The sequence below is a fragment of the Sinocyclocheilus rhinocerous genome, unplaced genomic scaffold (assembly GCF_001515625.1).
Source record: "Sinocyclocheilus rhinocerous isolate Xijiao unplaced genomic scaffold, SAMN03320098_v1.1 scaffold785, whole genome shotgun sequence".
NCBI lineage: Eukaryota > Metazoa > Chordata > Actinopteri > Cypriniformes > Cyprinidae > Sinocyclocheilus > Sinocyclocheilus rhinocerous.
This window is the reverse complement of record NW_015660521.1, coordinates 691,070-706,347: the sequence shown is the minus strand read 5'-3', so window position 1 is coordinate 706,347 and position 15,278 is coordinate 691,070. Positions and strand designations below refer to the sequence as shown.

The window sequence follows — 15,278 nt, the reverse complement described above, 5'->3', positions numbered from 1 at the left end:
CAACGCGTAAAAAGACAGTATAAGTCATTATAATCAGTAATTATGTCCCCACTGGATGCAACAAATGCCTCGTTTGTAATGGGTTTTATTGTTTTTGTCTTGTCGCGCCGGGACACAGGGCATCACAGTATGTTAAGGGGCGTAACATTTCCATCACACGCTTGAGGTATTCAGCCAATCACAATGCACTGGATAGCCGGCCAATTAGCGTATACCTCACTTTTCAGAATGATGAGCTTTGTAAAAATCAACGCGTTTCAGAAAGGCGGGGCATAGAGGAGCAACAATAATGTACATTATGTGGAAAATAATGTTTTTTTAACCTTAAACCGCATAAACACAGTGCATTACAAATACACAACATAATGTTCTTTTTAGCAACGTCATATGACCCCTTTAAGTTTCAGTTATAGCTATTTACATAGCTTTTTTTTTTTTAAGCTATTTTACAAGCTATTTTTTAAATTTCTGTTAACATTAAATTCATTTCATTTAACGTAAAAAAAAAATTTTTCTTTTACATTTTTAGTTTTCGTTTATTACACTGGTTTGGATGACTTTAGGTTGAATAAATAACAGCATTCATTCATCCATTTTTGGGGTGAACTATATCCATTTAAATGTCACATTTAGTTATTTTCTATTGAACAGTTACCCAAATAAACTTTTATTGCATTGCTTGGAAGAAAAACAGATCTAATCTGACAATGGTAAAATAACTTATGATTTATGATTATAGCAGTTCTCCAATTCCTGAGTCGCTCCTACTTAGGATAGAACCTGCAACCTTTGTGTTAACAGCTTAAATCCTAAACCACAAGGCTATCGCCCGCCTCCACATTTAGCAGAAATTCTGCTAAACTTTTCGAATGTGTAGGCTGCATGGATCAGGAATGGGTGAATAGATACTTGAAGCATAACTGAAACAAAAGACATGACAAAAACAACCATTCTGAGCAGTAGGCAGGCAGGCGTGCTGAGAGCTGCCAGCTCAAAAGAGTCTCTCAGGAATCATTTGTTTGTCAGTTATGAAGCATGAATTCATGTGGTGTGTACACGTCTGTCTTTTCACTGGAGCTTTTAGGTTTATCTATAGCAGATATATCTTCAGTTTCTTACCTGAGAGCCGTCCTCCGCACCTGTAAGTCCATTGACTGATTGATCTTACTCTGATCTGCTGCCCTCTCCATTTGACTCTCAATAATCTGTGAAAGAGAGTTCGGGGAGGAGAGAGTGAAAGAAAACCACAGGACTAGAAATCTCTGATGTCTAAGAGGAAGATGGTTTTTACCTCTCTCATGCAGTTAATGTGATGATATCGGCTTTCTTCCTGTGCCGTCTCTTCCCTGAGCATCCTCACTTCCTGTATAACATCAGGACATTAAATCACTGCCTGCTCTTGTATATTCAATATTATTTCATAAGATGCTAAAACAGTCAAGTTGAGACCAAGGTTGGCTGTCTTTGAATTTGAGTTAGAATTTGAACATCCACAGAATGCTAAAATTGAATCTGAACTGGACTAAGAGGAAGAATAATTGAGGTTCAAATAAATTCAACAAATTTTATTTCTGAGTTATAAGCCTGCTTAATGTTGTTTGGATATCTATATACAAAAATCAGAAAGGACTATACATTTAATTTTTCCAATATATGTGTGTGTGTGTGTGTGTTTGTTATTTATTTATTCATAATGTAATATTATTTATTAATTAAATATAATTTTATGCTTTAATATTGTTTGGCTCCATTTTTAAAACATGAAAAAAATTCTCATTTTAATTTTGATTAAAAAAAACAACATTCTGGGAAAAGAAGTGCTGTTCCCCCATAGTGTATAAAATTAAAGTTATTTTATTACATACAATTAAATTATGTAAGTTTATAGAGAATTAAATTTACATATATTTATAATATAATATATATATTTATTTATTTATTTTATTTTATTTTTTTTAAAGAAACTCTCAATTCAGTATCAATGTTACAAAACCCTGGTAGAGCCCCATAATACCTGTTCCAACTTGGACCTGTTGCTCTCCAGTCCTGCAGCACAGGTGTCATACTGAGCCTTCTTTTGCTCAAACTCTGGAGCGAGCTCCTGTTTTAACAAGCAAAACAAAAGAGAATGCAATTCTGACATAGCTGATATGCTGATTGGCTCTTCGTAGTTGATAGTGATTGTATCTTCAGTATCTTGCTTGATGCGAAACAGTCACTCACCGCGTGTTCCTGTCTCAAAGCTCTCAGGTCCTTTATCAGAGGAGATAGAGCAGACTTCTTCTCTGCTATCACCGAATTCAGCTTCTTTACCTGAAATAAACACAAATCTTCATGACAGATGATGACCCGAGAGTGAATCAACCAAATGCATACAAATGAGTGAGTTAAAGAAACTTATCCACAAGAGTTTTAGTATTTTTTTAATATACGGTATTTTAATAAAAAAAGCATGTTTGGGAAATTGGTCACACTTTATTTTAAGGTCAAATTTTCACCATTAACAAACCATTAACTATGACTTTTGGCTCAATAAACACCTAATTTGCTGCTTATTAATAGTTAGTATGGTAGAGTTAAGTTTAGGTATTGGGTAGGATTAGGTATGTAGAATATGGTCATGCAGAATATGTGCTTTATAAGTACTACTAAACAGCCAATATGTTAATAATAGGCATGCTAATAAGCAACTAGTTAATAGTGAGAATTGGTCCCTATACTAAAGTGTTACCGGTAAAATTACCATTATTATCTATCAAAAAGAGTTTAACACTTTATTAGCACTTTCTTCTTTACAAGAATGGTGCTTTATAAACAACTGAACCTGCCCAAATCACTTCTACTGACATTCTGTTTATGTCTGATTATCTTGGGTGTCAATAGGGAGTTGTATCAGACAAACTGTGCACTCCTGTGGCAAAATAAACTCCTCTAGAAAGTTTATGAACTCATTAACGTTCCCCAGTCATATGCATATGGACAGTCTCCCAAAACACAGAACAGAACATTTGGAGAAAGCAACACATTTCAAGATCAGAACTAGTGCATCATTCTCCAATCTGCCTGGCCCAGCTCACCATTTCAGACATATCGTCCAGTGTTCGTCCCTTCATCTCGTCCAGCTCGCTCTTAATAGCGGAGACTCTCTCCAGCTCTTCCTGAGTATCGCTGTAGCCCGAGATCCCCCGCTGAGCCTCCAGAGATTGCTGAGCACCAGAACACAAACAAAGCATAAATAGAACAAATGTTTATTCGCCTTGTCAATTTGATTAGATTACTTACTGAAATGCTTGATTATTTGCATACAGTAAACAATCAATGTTACTGAAAAACGGCGAGCTGCATAATTTCAGCCCACAAATCAAACAAGATCTGAACCATATTAGCCAACGTTTGTAGCGACAATCTTATAATGAAATCAAAATTGACCCTATTTACTTCCATAATAAATGTCCCTGGTCAATGTGCATGATTCATCAGAACATGTTGTTCCAAAATAAAATCTTTTCATTATATTTCATCAAAATGTCATAATGGTCTCTGCCTCTTAAATGACTTTTCATGTCTGCTTTTGTGACTAAAATTACATTAACCGATGATATCACAGGCAGCCAATAGCAATACGATCACATCTAGATGGATAAAAACAAGTACCGTCTTACATTATATGCTAATGAATATTCTGGTTATTGCATTAGAAAGTGATGATTGTATTTTGATATTCTAAAATATGAAATAACTGTGAATGTAGTTTTATCTATAACATAAATGTTGGATGTTACAGAAGCCTGTTTCTGCCACAGAATAAAAAAATAAAGGTAATTACTGAGTTTGTTTCTCACATTTCGGACTTTTTTTTCCTGCAATTCTGTGTTTATATCTAAAGAAATCGTCCAAATTATGAGATATAAACCTATAATTCTTTATCCCGTGGTGGAAACAAGCTTCCATAGGATGTGTCTGCAGTGACAGTGTAATGTTCAAACACTTTCTGAAGGGTCGTGTCTGTACAGACAGCCAGAACTCAAAGCCATAAATCGCAGTGCAAAGCACTTTATTTTCTTTATACAGAGGGAACTTCACAGGTCAAGCTGAAACTAACGGCTATGGGTTTTATAATAGGACAAAAATGTGCTGAGCATTATTTCTGGGGAGATTACATGACTAATCACATTTAGACACTTCAGTACGGCTCAACTCAATTTAGCTTCATCTAGACATTTTGGACTAGTCAGGGAAAATGAAGAACTTTGCAAATATTATGGGTGTAGTGGTACAACCCTTTCACAATTCGATTTGTTTGGGCTCTGTGGTCAGTTTCAGTTTAGTTTGGTAAGCACTTGGTATGTCACTATTGAAGGAGCACAGATTAGTAAATTACCAATACTGATAACTTTTTTTTATCACTGTAATCAATGAATGTAATTCTACCTATATCATGTTAATCCTTCATTTCTATTGGGTACAAGACGTGAGGACATATTTTATAGGCTGATGCATTTGTAATGCTCTTGATAGAGATGCACTTTGCACATGACACGACATGTGGAACGAGTGCGTTGGCGGGGGTTTGACTGATGCCCAGGCCGTTTGAGAAGATCAGGTGCCAAAAGGAGGGGTGGCCCAGGCTCGTGCAACCAACCACAAAATGGAATAGGAAAATTCCCCTACTCAAAAAATAACAGCATAGGACGCAGACAGGGAGCAAATGCCGGGATCATAAATAGCCCAAGCTCAGCCTTTCTGCGTCAAATGGGCTTTTAGCAAGTCAGAGACTGGGAGGGTTCAGAGGTGTGAAGTCATTTCCAGGAAGGTGCTGTAACTTCAGCGTTAATGCAATTTGAATAGACAGGGACGGGTACAGGGAAGGTAGATTATGTACCAGTGCGTATAAGATGGTGAAATGATACGCTGATAGACACAAGCTAAAACACCAGTGATGTTTGAAGAACAAAGGTCCAATTCTTGAATTTGAATTGGTGTAATAAACAGGACGCAGAATTGCAGTTTGGAATTGAATGTAAGGAGGTGGAATTAAAATAAATTGAAATGAAAGAAATACATTTGAGAATGAAGCAAGTTGTAAAGTTTGGCTTGAAAAACACTTATTTGAAAGTTTCAAAAAACATTTGAACAAAATATCAACGTTAATAGACCTCGTGGACAGAGAGAATGACAGAATGATGGATAAATGTGTTTACCAGCTGCTGTTGTCCAGCTGTGTGTCGCTCTCTCAGGATTTCTTGAGTCCTCTGTAGAACACCATACTCCACCTTCAGCTCAGCGATCTCCTGGCGTTTCTTCTTATAAGTGCTGCTCTTGCCACGCATCTTGGCCACATATCGCTTAAACTAAAAAACAGGATAAAAACACAAAGAATCTTAAGACATGAAAAAAATACAATAAAAACTGAAAAGAAAACCCAACAATAATAAAATGAAAAGGACAATAAAGTAAAAAGGGACAAGAAAAAAAAAAAAAAAAATATCTAGGAAAAATTAAGTATGGGCAATGGGCATACTCATTTTTGCAAGTTTTCACTATTTGAATCTCCTTTTTGCCTTCACTAGTTAATTTTAAATGCTCCTGTGGTGTGAAAAATGACTTTTTAAAGACATAAGCACTCAAGTAGTTTCGCAATTAATCATAGATTAATTTTAGGTCATCAAATCCACATGCATAATAATTATTAAAAACGTGTGAAATGCGGTTTAAAATTGTTTTATGTCAAGTCACCGTTATTTATATAGCCCTTTTTACAATGCAGATTGTGTCAAAGCAACTTTACAGTATTAAACAGGGAAATAGTGTGTCAAAATAGTTTTCAATTCAATTCAAGTTTATTTGTATAGCGCTTTTCACGATGCAAATCACTGCAAAGCAGCTTTACAGAAAATTGAAGTTTCTACATTATAGTGTAGTGAAATAGTGTGCCGTTCTCCTCTGACCAGACGAGACCAGCCGTTTAATTCTAAGTTGCAACAAAGTCAGATTGTGCAGAGGACTCATCTTGAAGTATGTATGAAGCATAGCATGTCACACAGCAGGACATTACCAAAAAATATGTCTATTTCATGTCAACTACTCATTAAATATTTAAAAAAAAAAACATAAAAACTTAATTAACAGCAAGTACTTAGAAATTATGGACAGTGAATACTTGTATGTAGACAATAACATGGACACTCAATAAGTGAAAAAGGAAATCCAATTCCATACAACAGAGTCAGTAGAATCTGCTGTGCAATGAGAAAATGTGACAGGATATTTCAGAAGGGATAAACAGATCACAACACACAATGAGCCCTGGTTGAGTGACTGTGTCTCACTAATGACTACAAACAAAGCAAAGCCACGGTCTCAAATAGGAAAATGGTACTGACATGCAAACACCACCTGCGCTGCATGTACATGTACAGGGTTAAGGGATGCAATGAGACAAAGTCAGGGGAACATTGTGGCCTTGGCTCCATCTCCGGTAAGGTGAGAGTCTCTAGGAGAAAACAGCTCTGAGGAATGAGTGGGTGTGAAGAAGGGGCAAACCAGAGTGCCGCTGGGACATCTCAGTGGATCTCAACAAAAGAAACCTGAGACCGCAGACATGCAGCCAGAGGGACAAAAAACATCTTCATTTGGCAGCTCGTTCGCTCAGGCTATTCTTCTCTCAGTACTGCCAATGGCTATAAATGTTGAGGGGCACCGGAGAGCAAACTCAGAAATCACACAATGTGCCGTATGTCACTTGGGGCACGCAGAGATTGTGTGTGAGAGTTTATGCTTTGTGTATTTTGGGACAGCAAGGGCAGACAAGGTTGGTGCGGTTTGGGAGGGGAGCTGCAATAATGCCTCGCTGTGTTCTCAAGTTCCTTCACTGCAAACAATTGAAACAGTAACACATGAGCATTTAAATGCTTTCTTACGGGTTCAATTTATGTTAAGCTCAACAGACAACATACATAATATATGTATGTGTACTGTGTATATATATTATGTATATATAAATACACACACATGCATTCATCATTTTGTCACGATGTCTTATAAACTTTTGTCTGTTTGTGAGGTTGATGCTGTATGAATTGCCCTGTGAAGGGACAAATAAAGATTTACTACTACTACTACTACTACTATACATACATACACTCTACTCCACTTTCCTGCAACACTGCAAAATCTGTAGCTTTAAAATTTGTCAAACTGTGATGTATTGTTCTTCTATTGATCACGTCTGTAAGTAATGAAAGTAAACTCGTAGGTCAGAGTTCACCAAACTTGAACTTGTAATATTCATGTTTGTTGAACTCTGACCTAAGAGTTTACTTTCATTGTACTTTAAAGCCAAAAGCATACTTCTCCTCCATGTTCCACTTCATCTCAACAATGCATCTTCGAGTGATTTGAGCATTTTAAAAGAACGAGCCGAAAACGTCCATCCATGCTCATTGTGAAAAGAGGTTTGTGTGCGCACCTGTGTGCGAGACTGAGTAGAACACGAAAAAATAAGTAAACCTGAGCCTTAAGTGTCTCACACCAGGATTTTTACTTTTTTAAAGAAAAAGAGGGTTAAGTAGAAATTATTTTTTGTTGTAACTACCATAATACCACAAGTGCTGTCAACTGAGCTGAATTTGTATTGAACTGCCTCCAACTTATCTAACTCTGTTGCTTTCAAATATTGTACTAAAAAAAATCATCTTCTGAATTCCTTTTAAAATGTTTGTTAACTCATAACTCATTTTTTAAAATTAATTTTAGAAATCAGCAGAAAAAGTTAGAAATCCCATTTAGAAATCCTAACCCTAACCCTAGGAACATGGAACTCTGTTCCCCCCTCCCCATTATCTGTGTTTAAGTTAATTTTGAGTGATAGCTGGGTCTCTCACTGCACCAAAAGCCATTCTTCCCTTCTGTTTCCCTCTACATTGTGCCACAAGTTGACCATACTTGGTTATTATCTATTTCAGAGGCTCAGACTTGCACATCCCTATCACATCTATAGACACACACTCTCTCTATAGTTTCAGCTATCCATCACTTGGCTGCTGCAGTTCACGGTTGGATGAGCCATGGACAGAAGTGCATGTTATCATGGAGAGGCTGATAAAATCGCAGGAAGTCCAGAATTGGGGGAGGGATGGTGGCTATTTTAGCCAGGGTGCCGCTCTATCTGCTCGGTCCTGCCAATATCTCTGCCCAAGGCCAGCCAGGGAATGGAACGTCTGCTTGTAAAAAAAAAAAATGCATACAGACAGCAAAAAGTGATGGCAGGATAGTTCACAGGTCTCAGAAACAGACACAGGCCTGTTCATCACTGACAGTTACTCCGGGAAATCTCCTGGGAAAAAAACATTACAGCTCTGGCTCCGGGGCCAGTGTGAGAAAGTTCGAGCCAGATGACATAACTGTCACCTGCTCTTTTGGAGCAGTGCTGCATAAAGGGGTAATTCACTGCTGGCAAGATGGGCTTTTATTAAACACTTGCCTGTCTATGCTATAGAAACCTGAAAAACGGTTTAAAATAGAATGCAATAAAAACATGACCAGAAAAAAAGAGAAAAAGGACAGTGGTGTTCTCTTTTGACAAAAACTTTTGATTTTGGTGCCATTCTTCTGTCCATCCAAATAGGAATAAACAAAATGCAGAAGTGTGATCTATAGTTTTAAAATAAAAGCCCTGGAGTTGTCAAAAATCTGCAAAATTCCACCTGATGGTGCAAAACGTGCATCTGGCTGACTTTTCCTGACAAATAAATGCTACAAATAACACAAAGTAGTTCATTTACATATACAACTGCCATTGAAACAATACAAAGCTGGTTGAAAATCTGCAAACTTATCCTTTAAGTGTACATACTGTATGTTTTTATGCCTTGCATATTTGGTTTTCTATGATACACGAAACAAGCAAATTCTGATCATTTAGGTACATTGCAAAAAGTAAAGTGATCTAACTGGTTATTATAGTAGTTTTAACACAACAAATGTTGTAATATTTCTAAACAGAACAGGATGAACAGCTGTGTTTCTATGTGTTGTGGATAGTGACTGTGTGTTTTCAGTACCTCATCTCCACGGATCAGCTCTGCTCCACCCCGCTCTCGTGCCTGACTGCTCTTCATGTTCATTTCTCTCTCCACAGCTGCCAACTCCTCACGGGCCTCCTGCAACTCCTCCACCTTGGTTTCCTTCTTACGGACTATAATAGCAGCCTAAACACACAAATGTACTTTTTACACAAATGTATTTATTTTTAAATAACTTTTTGCTGGTTTATTGACTCCCACATTTTCTTAATTCAAATTTTAACAAGGATATAAATAGAAAGTTTTCATTTTAATTTAAGTTTAGTTTTTTATATATTTTTTGTTTTTGTTTAAATATTAATAAAAATGAAACTATGAATTTGTTTTTTGTTTTTTTAAGTACGATTCTTCACTTTCTTTTATTGAAGATGCGCACAAGATGCTCTCTGGAAAATATTAAATCATGCTGGAGCACATTCAAGCAAAAGTGGGCCAAACTCAACACTAAGACATTCTGAAATTCATGTGTATTTTTAAATGAAACTTTTCACCCAAATTGCCATGCTGATAAACAAATGCAATTTGTCATGAAAAAAAGAAATTATGCAAAACAGAAGAATTCTCACTCGTGATGGTTTTAGAATGCATTTTTGTGTTCTACTGCACTGCTTTAACATTGTTTTTCTATGTAAACATGTGCTAGACGGCTTGTTTGACAAGGCATTCGAACACAGAGGACTGTAAAAAGAAGTTTGCCTTTTAAAAAACACATATCTAGACCTTTTTTTCCATTCCACTGCCCAACATTTCACATTTTTAAATGCAAAAACTGTCAATGGTCCCATAGACCTTTGGAAACCACTGTCTGTAGTAGGAAGATCAGTTGCCTGGGACAAAGGTTAATTATTCAGTCTTGTTGTCCATCAGAATGCTGCCGCTGACCAATCAGAATCAAGAGAGCCGTTTAATAGGCTATAATAATGGACATCTGGCAACTACATATGAAAGAAATGCACATTGTTGTATTAGCAAATCAGAGAACATCAAACATTCTTTCAAGTTCAAAAGATATGCAGGACAAGTGCATCCTCTCTCCACACGGGTACGAACGCCACATGGTCATCTATACTCTGTTTCTCCATTCTGGGCACGCTGGGCTTCAAAGGGCTTAAGGGGCAAATACTAAATCACACCGTACTCAACGCTGCATGAATAAAGATTGCCCGCAAAATAAAGTTTGGGCAGAAATCCCACCTCTCAGATAAAAAAGAACAACACCTGTTCAAGCAAAGTCAAGTAAGTGATGAGAGAAAAAAACAGAGATGACACCTTACCTGCTGTCTGAACAAAGAGAGTTTATCATCCATTGGGTCGTTACGCATCATCCTCTTCTCAATCAGATGGTTGATCTCTGTGTTGGTTTCTCTGATCTAATGAACAAAAGACAGTTCATTACTACAGTGGTGGCTAAAATTATTAGAACACTAGTATTTTCACCAGCTAAAAATGGTTTGAAGTCAGTTATTTCTATCTTTTGCTGTAGTGCGTCAGTAGGAAATATCAGTTTACATTTCCAAACATTCCTTTTGCCATTAATTGTAATAATCCAGTGAGATTTTTGTCTGACAACAGCCAGTGCTCCACACAGAGATCTGATCTCATCATCATCCAGTCTGTCTGGAATGACATGAAGAAACAGAAGAAACTGAGACAGACTAAATCCAGAAGAACTGTGGCAACGTCTCCAAGATGCTTCAAGAGACCTCCCTGCAAAGCTACAGTGCTGTTAAAAGTTTTAGGCACTTGTGTAAAAATGCTGTAAAATGAGGATGCTGTCAAAAATAATAAATAGATTTTCTTTATTAATTAACTTCTATTAACTAAATTAAATCAACATTTGTTGAGCAGCTTTAGCAGCTTTTGCCCTAGGTGCACTTGCACATTGTTTTTGGTGAAAATACTAGTGTTCTAATAATTTTGGCCACCACTGTATCTACAGGACATTCAAAAGTTGCAGGGACAGTAAAAGAAAAATACAGCAAAGATGCATTAAATTAATCAAAATTGACAGTAAAAACATCTATAATGTAACAAAAATGTTCTATTCTAAATAAATGCTGTTCTTTTGAACTTTCTATTCATCAAAGAATCACGAAAAAAGCTGTATAGCTGTTTACACACTTTCTTTAAACAGCACAACTGTTTTCAACACTGATAATAATAAGAAATGTTTCTTAACCAAAGGATCAGCATATTAAAATCATTTCTGAAGGATCACGCCTACATGTTTTATACTGTTCTTTGTTCAAACTTTAACATTAAGAGTCACATCCATGTACACTGACTGACCTTGTCCTCCAGCTCCCTCAGTTCTGCTTGGCCCAAAGCAGGCTCAGACGCCACCTTCTGGAAGTACTGCACCACCTTTCTCATGTTCTCCAGCTCTCTGGGCAGCTTCTCAGACACCATGTAGGAGTTGAACTTAATGTCCTCCTCGAGTCTCTTCATAAGGCCTGTGATTAGTATTACATGCATGTTATCTTTACAAATAAAAGTACTAAAGTGATCTTGCTCTGTGCCACAACACTTGTCTATTGCAGTGAGAGTGTAATAAGATTCAGTGGACATCATAAAAAAACTGTTGTGGAGTTTTGAAACTTGCAATGTGAGAACACAAGAAATAAATGCACTATGAATAATTCCTTGAAAGATGTGTAAAACAAGGTTTGAGTGACTAAAGGTTAAAAAAAAACTAATCAAAATCATCATTGAAATATACGTTTTTTTTGTTTAAATCACTCACATAAATTTTTTTTAGTATGGGTGTGCACTGGGAATCGAACCCATGACCCATGCTTAAACTCTGAGTGATTCTGGGACAAGTGTCTTTAAGTATAGCAACTTACTCTCTGGCTTTTCATCTGCGGCTGCCTGCTGCAAGTCTTTAAGCTGGATCTGACATCTCTGCAGTCTCTGCTCTGCCTGGAAGAGCTACACCAGAGATGAAACACAGCCTGAGCCATCAGAATGTCCAGGAGACAATAACTGATTCAACAACTGGTCATGGAGCTCCAGTGAGGTTCTTCAGACATGATGTATTTGTGCAGGTATTCAGACTGTCTCTACCTGGTTCTTCTGCTCCTGTTTCTGATGAGCAAGAGATTCTTCTCTTTCTTTTTCCACTCTTAGCTGTCTGGCCAGTTCCAGCATGCGTTGATGGGTTGACACTGCCTCCACCTAGTGGAGAAGAATAGTATCACAAAAACCACGAAACCAGAATAAGTACAGTTGTTTCACATTTACTATGCTAAATAAGTGAATTGTCTGGAGTGGATTTGAATATGGTTAAAACTGGGACTTGCAAGGAGTTACAATCATGCACGTATATGGAATTTTCAGATCCAATTTGAGCTCCAGAACTTTTGCGGCTATGAACATTTCAGAAGTAATTATTTTATAATTGTTAAATAATTAATTAACCTAAACCTATTTTATTTTTATTTCACATGCTGTGGTGGTCTTTTATTTTGTGTGGATTTAAATGCATTCATTATTCCATTTATGCCTTTTAAACTGTGACCTCAGCACCTTTTCACTTTGATAGTTCTCTGCAAATGTGTGTATTTGCAGGTGCGATTCCATCATTTTATTTAGTTTCACAAACAGATTCTATAGGATTCTGTCTTTCTTACCCTCTTTTTAAGCCGCTCCACCCTTTTTATGAGTTGATCCTTCTCCTCCTCCATTGCAACAATGTCCTGCAGCGACACATTGTTATTGTGCATATAATACAAAACTCTACATGACCAGATGGGACTTCAGCAACACTGGCTTTCTTACCCGACGGATCTCAGCGGTGGAGAAACCTGAGCTCTTCAGCTGTTCACACTCTTTGTGGATGTTCTTGAATCCCCCCACCAGCTCCTCATACTATGAAAACAATAGAAAGAAAACATTAGAATAAATCACAAAAAAATTAACATCTATTAATCTAAAATGATGCACAAACACACAAACAGAATCTATAGTAGGTCCACAAACAGGGCTAAAAAAGGCTTTAAAGTTCACAACAAGTGATGAAAGGCTTTTAAAAGAAAAAAAGTAAGCAACCATGATTATGGGTACACAATGTATAATTTAAAAGTACAACTTCATTCATCCACCTCTAAATACTATATATGCTCTTTTTACTAATAATTTCATTATTTACCAGCAATAAACATTTAAATTAAATGTTATTTAATTTCTGATAAATTAAAGAAAATATTATGATATATATGTAAACTTATAAAAGACACCAGTCCGCACTCTCCATGTGTAAAGTACCAGAATACACTATTATAGAAAACAAAACAGAAGAAAATAGAATAGAATCTAAAAAACAATGTTTACTAGATAGTTAGAAACTAGAAAAATTTTAATTTGCTAAACATTTCCTCACCCTCAGGCCATATAAGATGTAGGATGAGTTTGTTTCTTCATCAGAGCATACTTGGAGAAATTTATGCTCTGCAGTGAATGGGTGCCGTCAGAATGATAGTTTGAACAGCTTTTCACTTCACAAGTTATTAACTGATAGTCTGAAGTTGTGTTGTGGATTATTGTGATGTTTTTATCAGCTGTTTGGACTCTGACATTCTGACGGCACCCATTCACTGCAGAGGATCCATTGGTGAACAAGTGATGCAATGCTAAATTTCTCCAAATCTGTTCTGATGAAGAAACAAACGCATCTGAATCTTGGATTGCCTGAGGGTGAATACATACATTTTCAGAAATCTTTCATTTTTGGGTGAGCTATTCCTTTAAGCCATATGTTCAATGTAGTTATACCTGGTGGAAGGTCTCAGCAATGATATCATCTTGGAGAAACTCAGCAGGAATCTCTAGTTTGACGAGGAACCTGGCCAGGTACGCTCTCTTCTTCAGCTCTGGAATCCTCTGTAACAGCCAGTGCAAGATGGGGTGCACCACAGGCTTACTGCCTATCACCAAACCCTGACGAAAACTGCTTCTGTCAAGGTATACACATTCCAAAGCGGATTAGACATTTAAAACTTAAAAAGTACAAGAGCAAAAATAAAACTTTTGAATCCATTTCATCTTACGGTTTCTGTTTCTTTCTCCAGAAAACAAACCTGGCTGGCACCCAGCTAAGCTACTGTATGATACCCATGTGTACTAAGACCACTATTTTACATATTCTGTACAGTTTTTCACTATTTCTATCTTACACTTCAGACATTCCTCCAGGAGGTTTGTATTTCAGCATCCCAAGAAGAGTAAACATTCTCTTAGCTGTCTGCTCAGGCATTTCCTCACGTATATCAATGGCTTGCTGAAAGAAAAGATAAATGGATCGAGACAAGATAAAGTGTAAACAGCCGATTAGAGGGAACACAACATAAAAATAAACCTGACAGATAGGGTCTGTATAACACACCAGTTTATAAAATACAAATGTAATGTAATATGAAATAAATAAATTAATAAAAACAGATCACAGGGACACAAAGAATACTGTTCTGTACTGTTATTTATTATATTATATTTATATAAGGTTACTTATTTTACTTTGCATTTGGATTAATAAAGATGTAATTTGTATTAAAAGATAATTTCTTCACTCACCTTTGGATCAATTTCAGCCAGAACATCATTTATAGTCTGCAGTAACTGCATTGGCTCCAGAGAGTCAAATGTAATGAGATTGAAGTTTTTCTTAAAAGGCTCCCTGTTCAGCTGTTCAACGATCAATTTGAGCTGTTCGCTCATCTTGAAGAGTTTGTGGGTTTTCAACTAACGTTAGCTAACTTTCGAGCTAATTATCGAAGTATAACTTAGTTCTCCGAGCGCTGTCACAGAACGTCGTTTTTTATTTGACTTTAGCAAAATGAAAATGATAAATACTTGTATACGCTGTGTAGCTGTGTGTACCGCTAACACAACAACAAATTCTGCCTAGGAACCGTTGTCACACAAGGCCTGGTTGCTAACAGGAAGTTGGTCATCTGAAGAGATTTCTTGTTTTTTAAAATAAAAGTCTTTTAAAAGACTTTTAATGGTTTCTGCACTGCAAAAGAAAAAAAAGGTTTAGTACTTGTTTGAAAGAAAATATCATAAAGGATCATTATATATAAGCAAAACAATTATAGGACAATTTTTTAAACACTTCAAATGTGATATATAATATCATTATTTCATTTGTCATTTTATTTCATTTTTTTATTTATTTAGGGTGTTATTTTATTTAGT

The 15,278-nt window shown here is 36.5% G+C and overlaps 1 protein-coding gene across 1 annotated transcript in view; it reads right to left on the bottom strand.

The window, feature by feature from the left end:
• The window catches only part of ift81 (intraflagellar transport 81 homolog), an 18,211-nt gene extending 3,413 nt beyond the window's left edge, over positions 1-14,798 (bottom strand). Inside the window, exons 1-16 of the mRNA XM_016534569.1 lie at positions 14,655-14,798; positions 14,258-14,361; positions 13,857-14,037; positions 12,864-12,953; positions 12,716-12,781; positions 12,150-12,260; positions 11,930-12,014; positions 11,373-11,536; positions 10,358-10,453; positions 9,063-9,209; positions 5,202-5,351; positions 3,078-3,206; positions 2,224-2,313; positions 2,015-2,101; positions 1,292-1,363; positions 1,120-1,205 (exon numbers count right to left, since the gene is read on the bottom strand). Of these exons, the coding sequence (XP_016390055.1) occupies positions 1,120-1,205; positions 1,292-1,363; positions 2,015-2,101; positions 2,224-2,313; positions 3,078-3,206; positions 5,202-5,351; positions 9,063-9,209; positions 10,358-10,453; positions 11,373-11,536; positions 11,930-12,014; positions 12,150-12,260; positions 12,716-12,781; positions 12,864-12,953; positions 13,857-14,037; positions 14,258-14,361; positions 14,655-14,798 (1,802 nt within the window). The remainder of the gene's footprint in view (positions 1-1,119; positions 1,206-1,291; positions 1,364-2,014; positions 2,102-2,223; positions 2,314-3,077; positions 3,207-5,201; positions 5,352-9,062; positions 9,210-10,357; positions 10,454-11,372; positions 11,537-11,929; positions 12,015-12,149; positions 12,261-12,715; positions 12,782-12,863; positions 12,954-13,856; positions 14,038-14,257; positions 14,362-14,654) is intronic.
• Between the last annotated feature and the right edge of the window lie 480 nt (positions 14,799-15,278).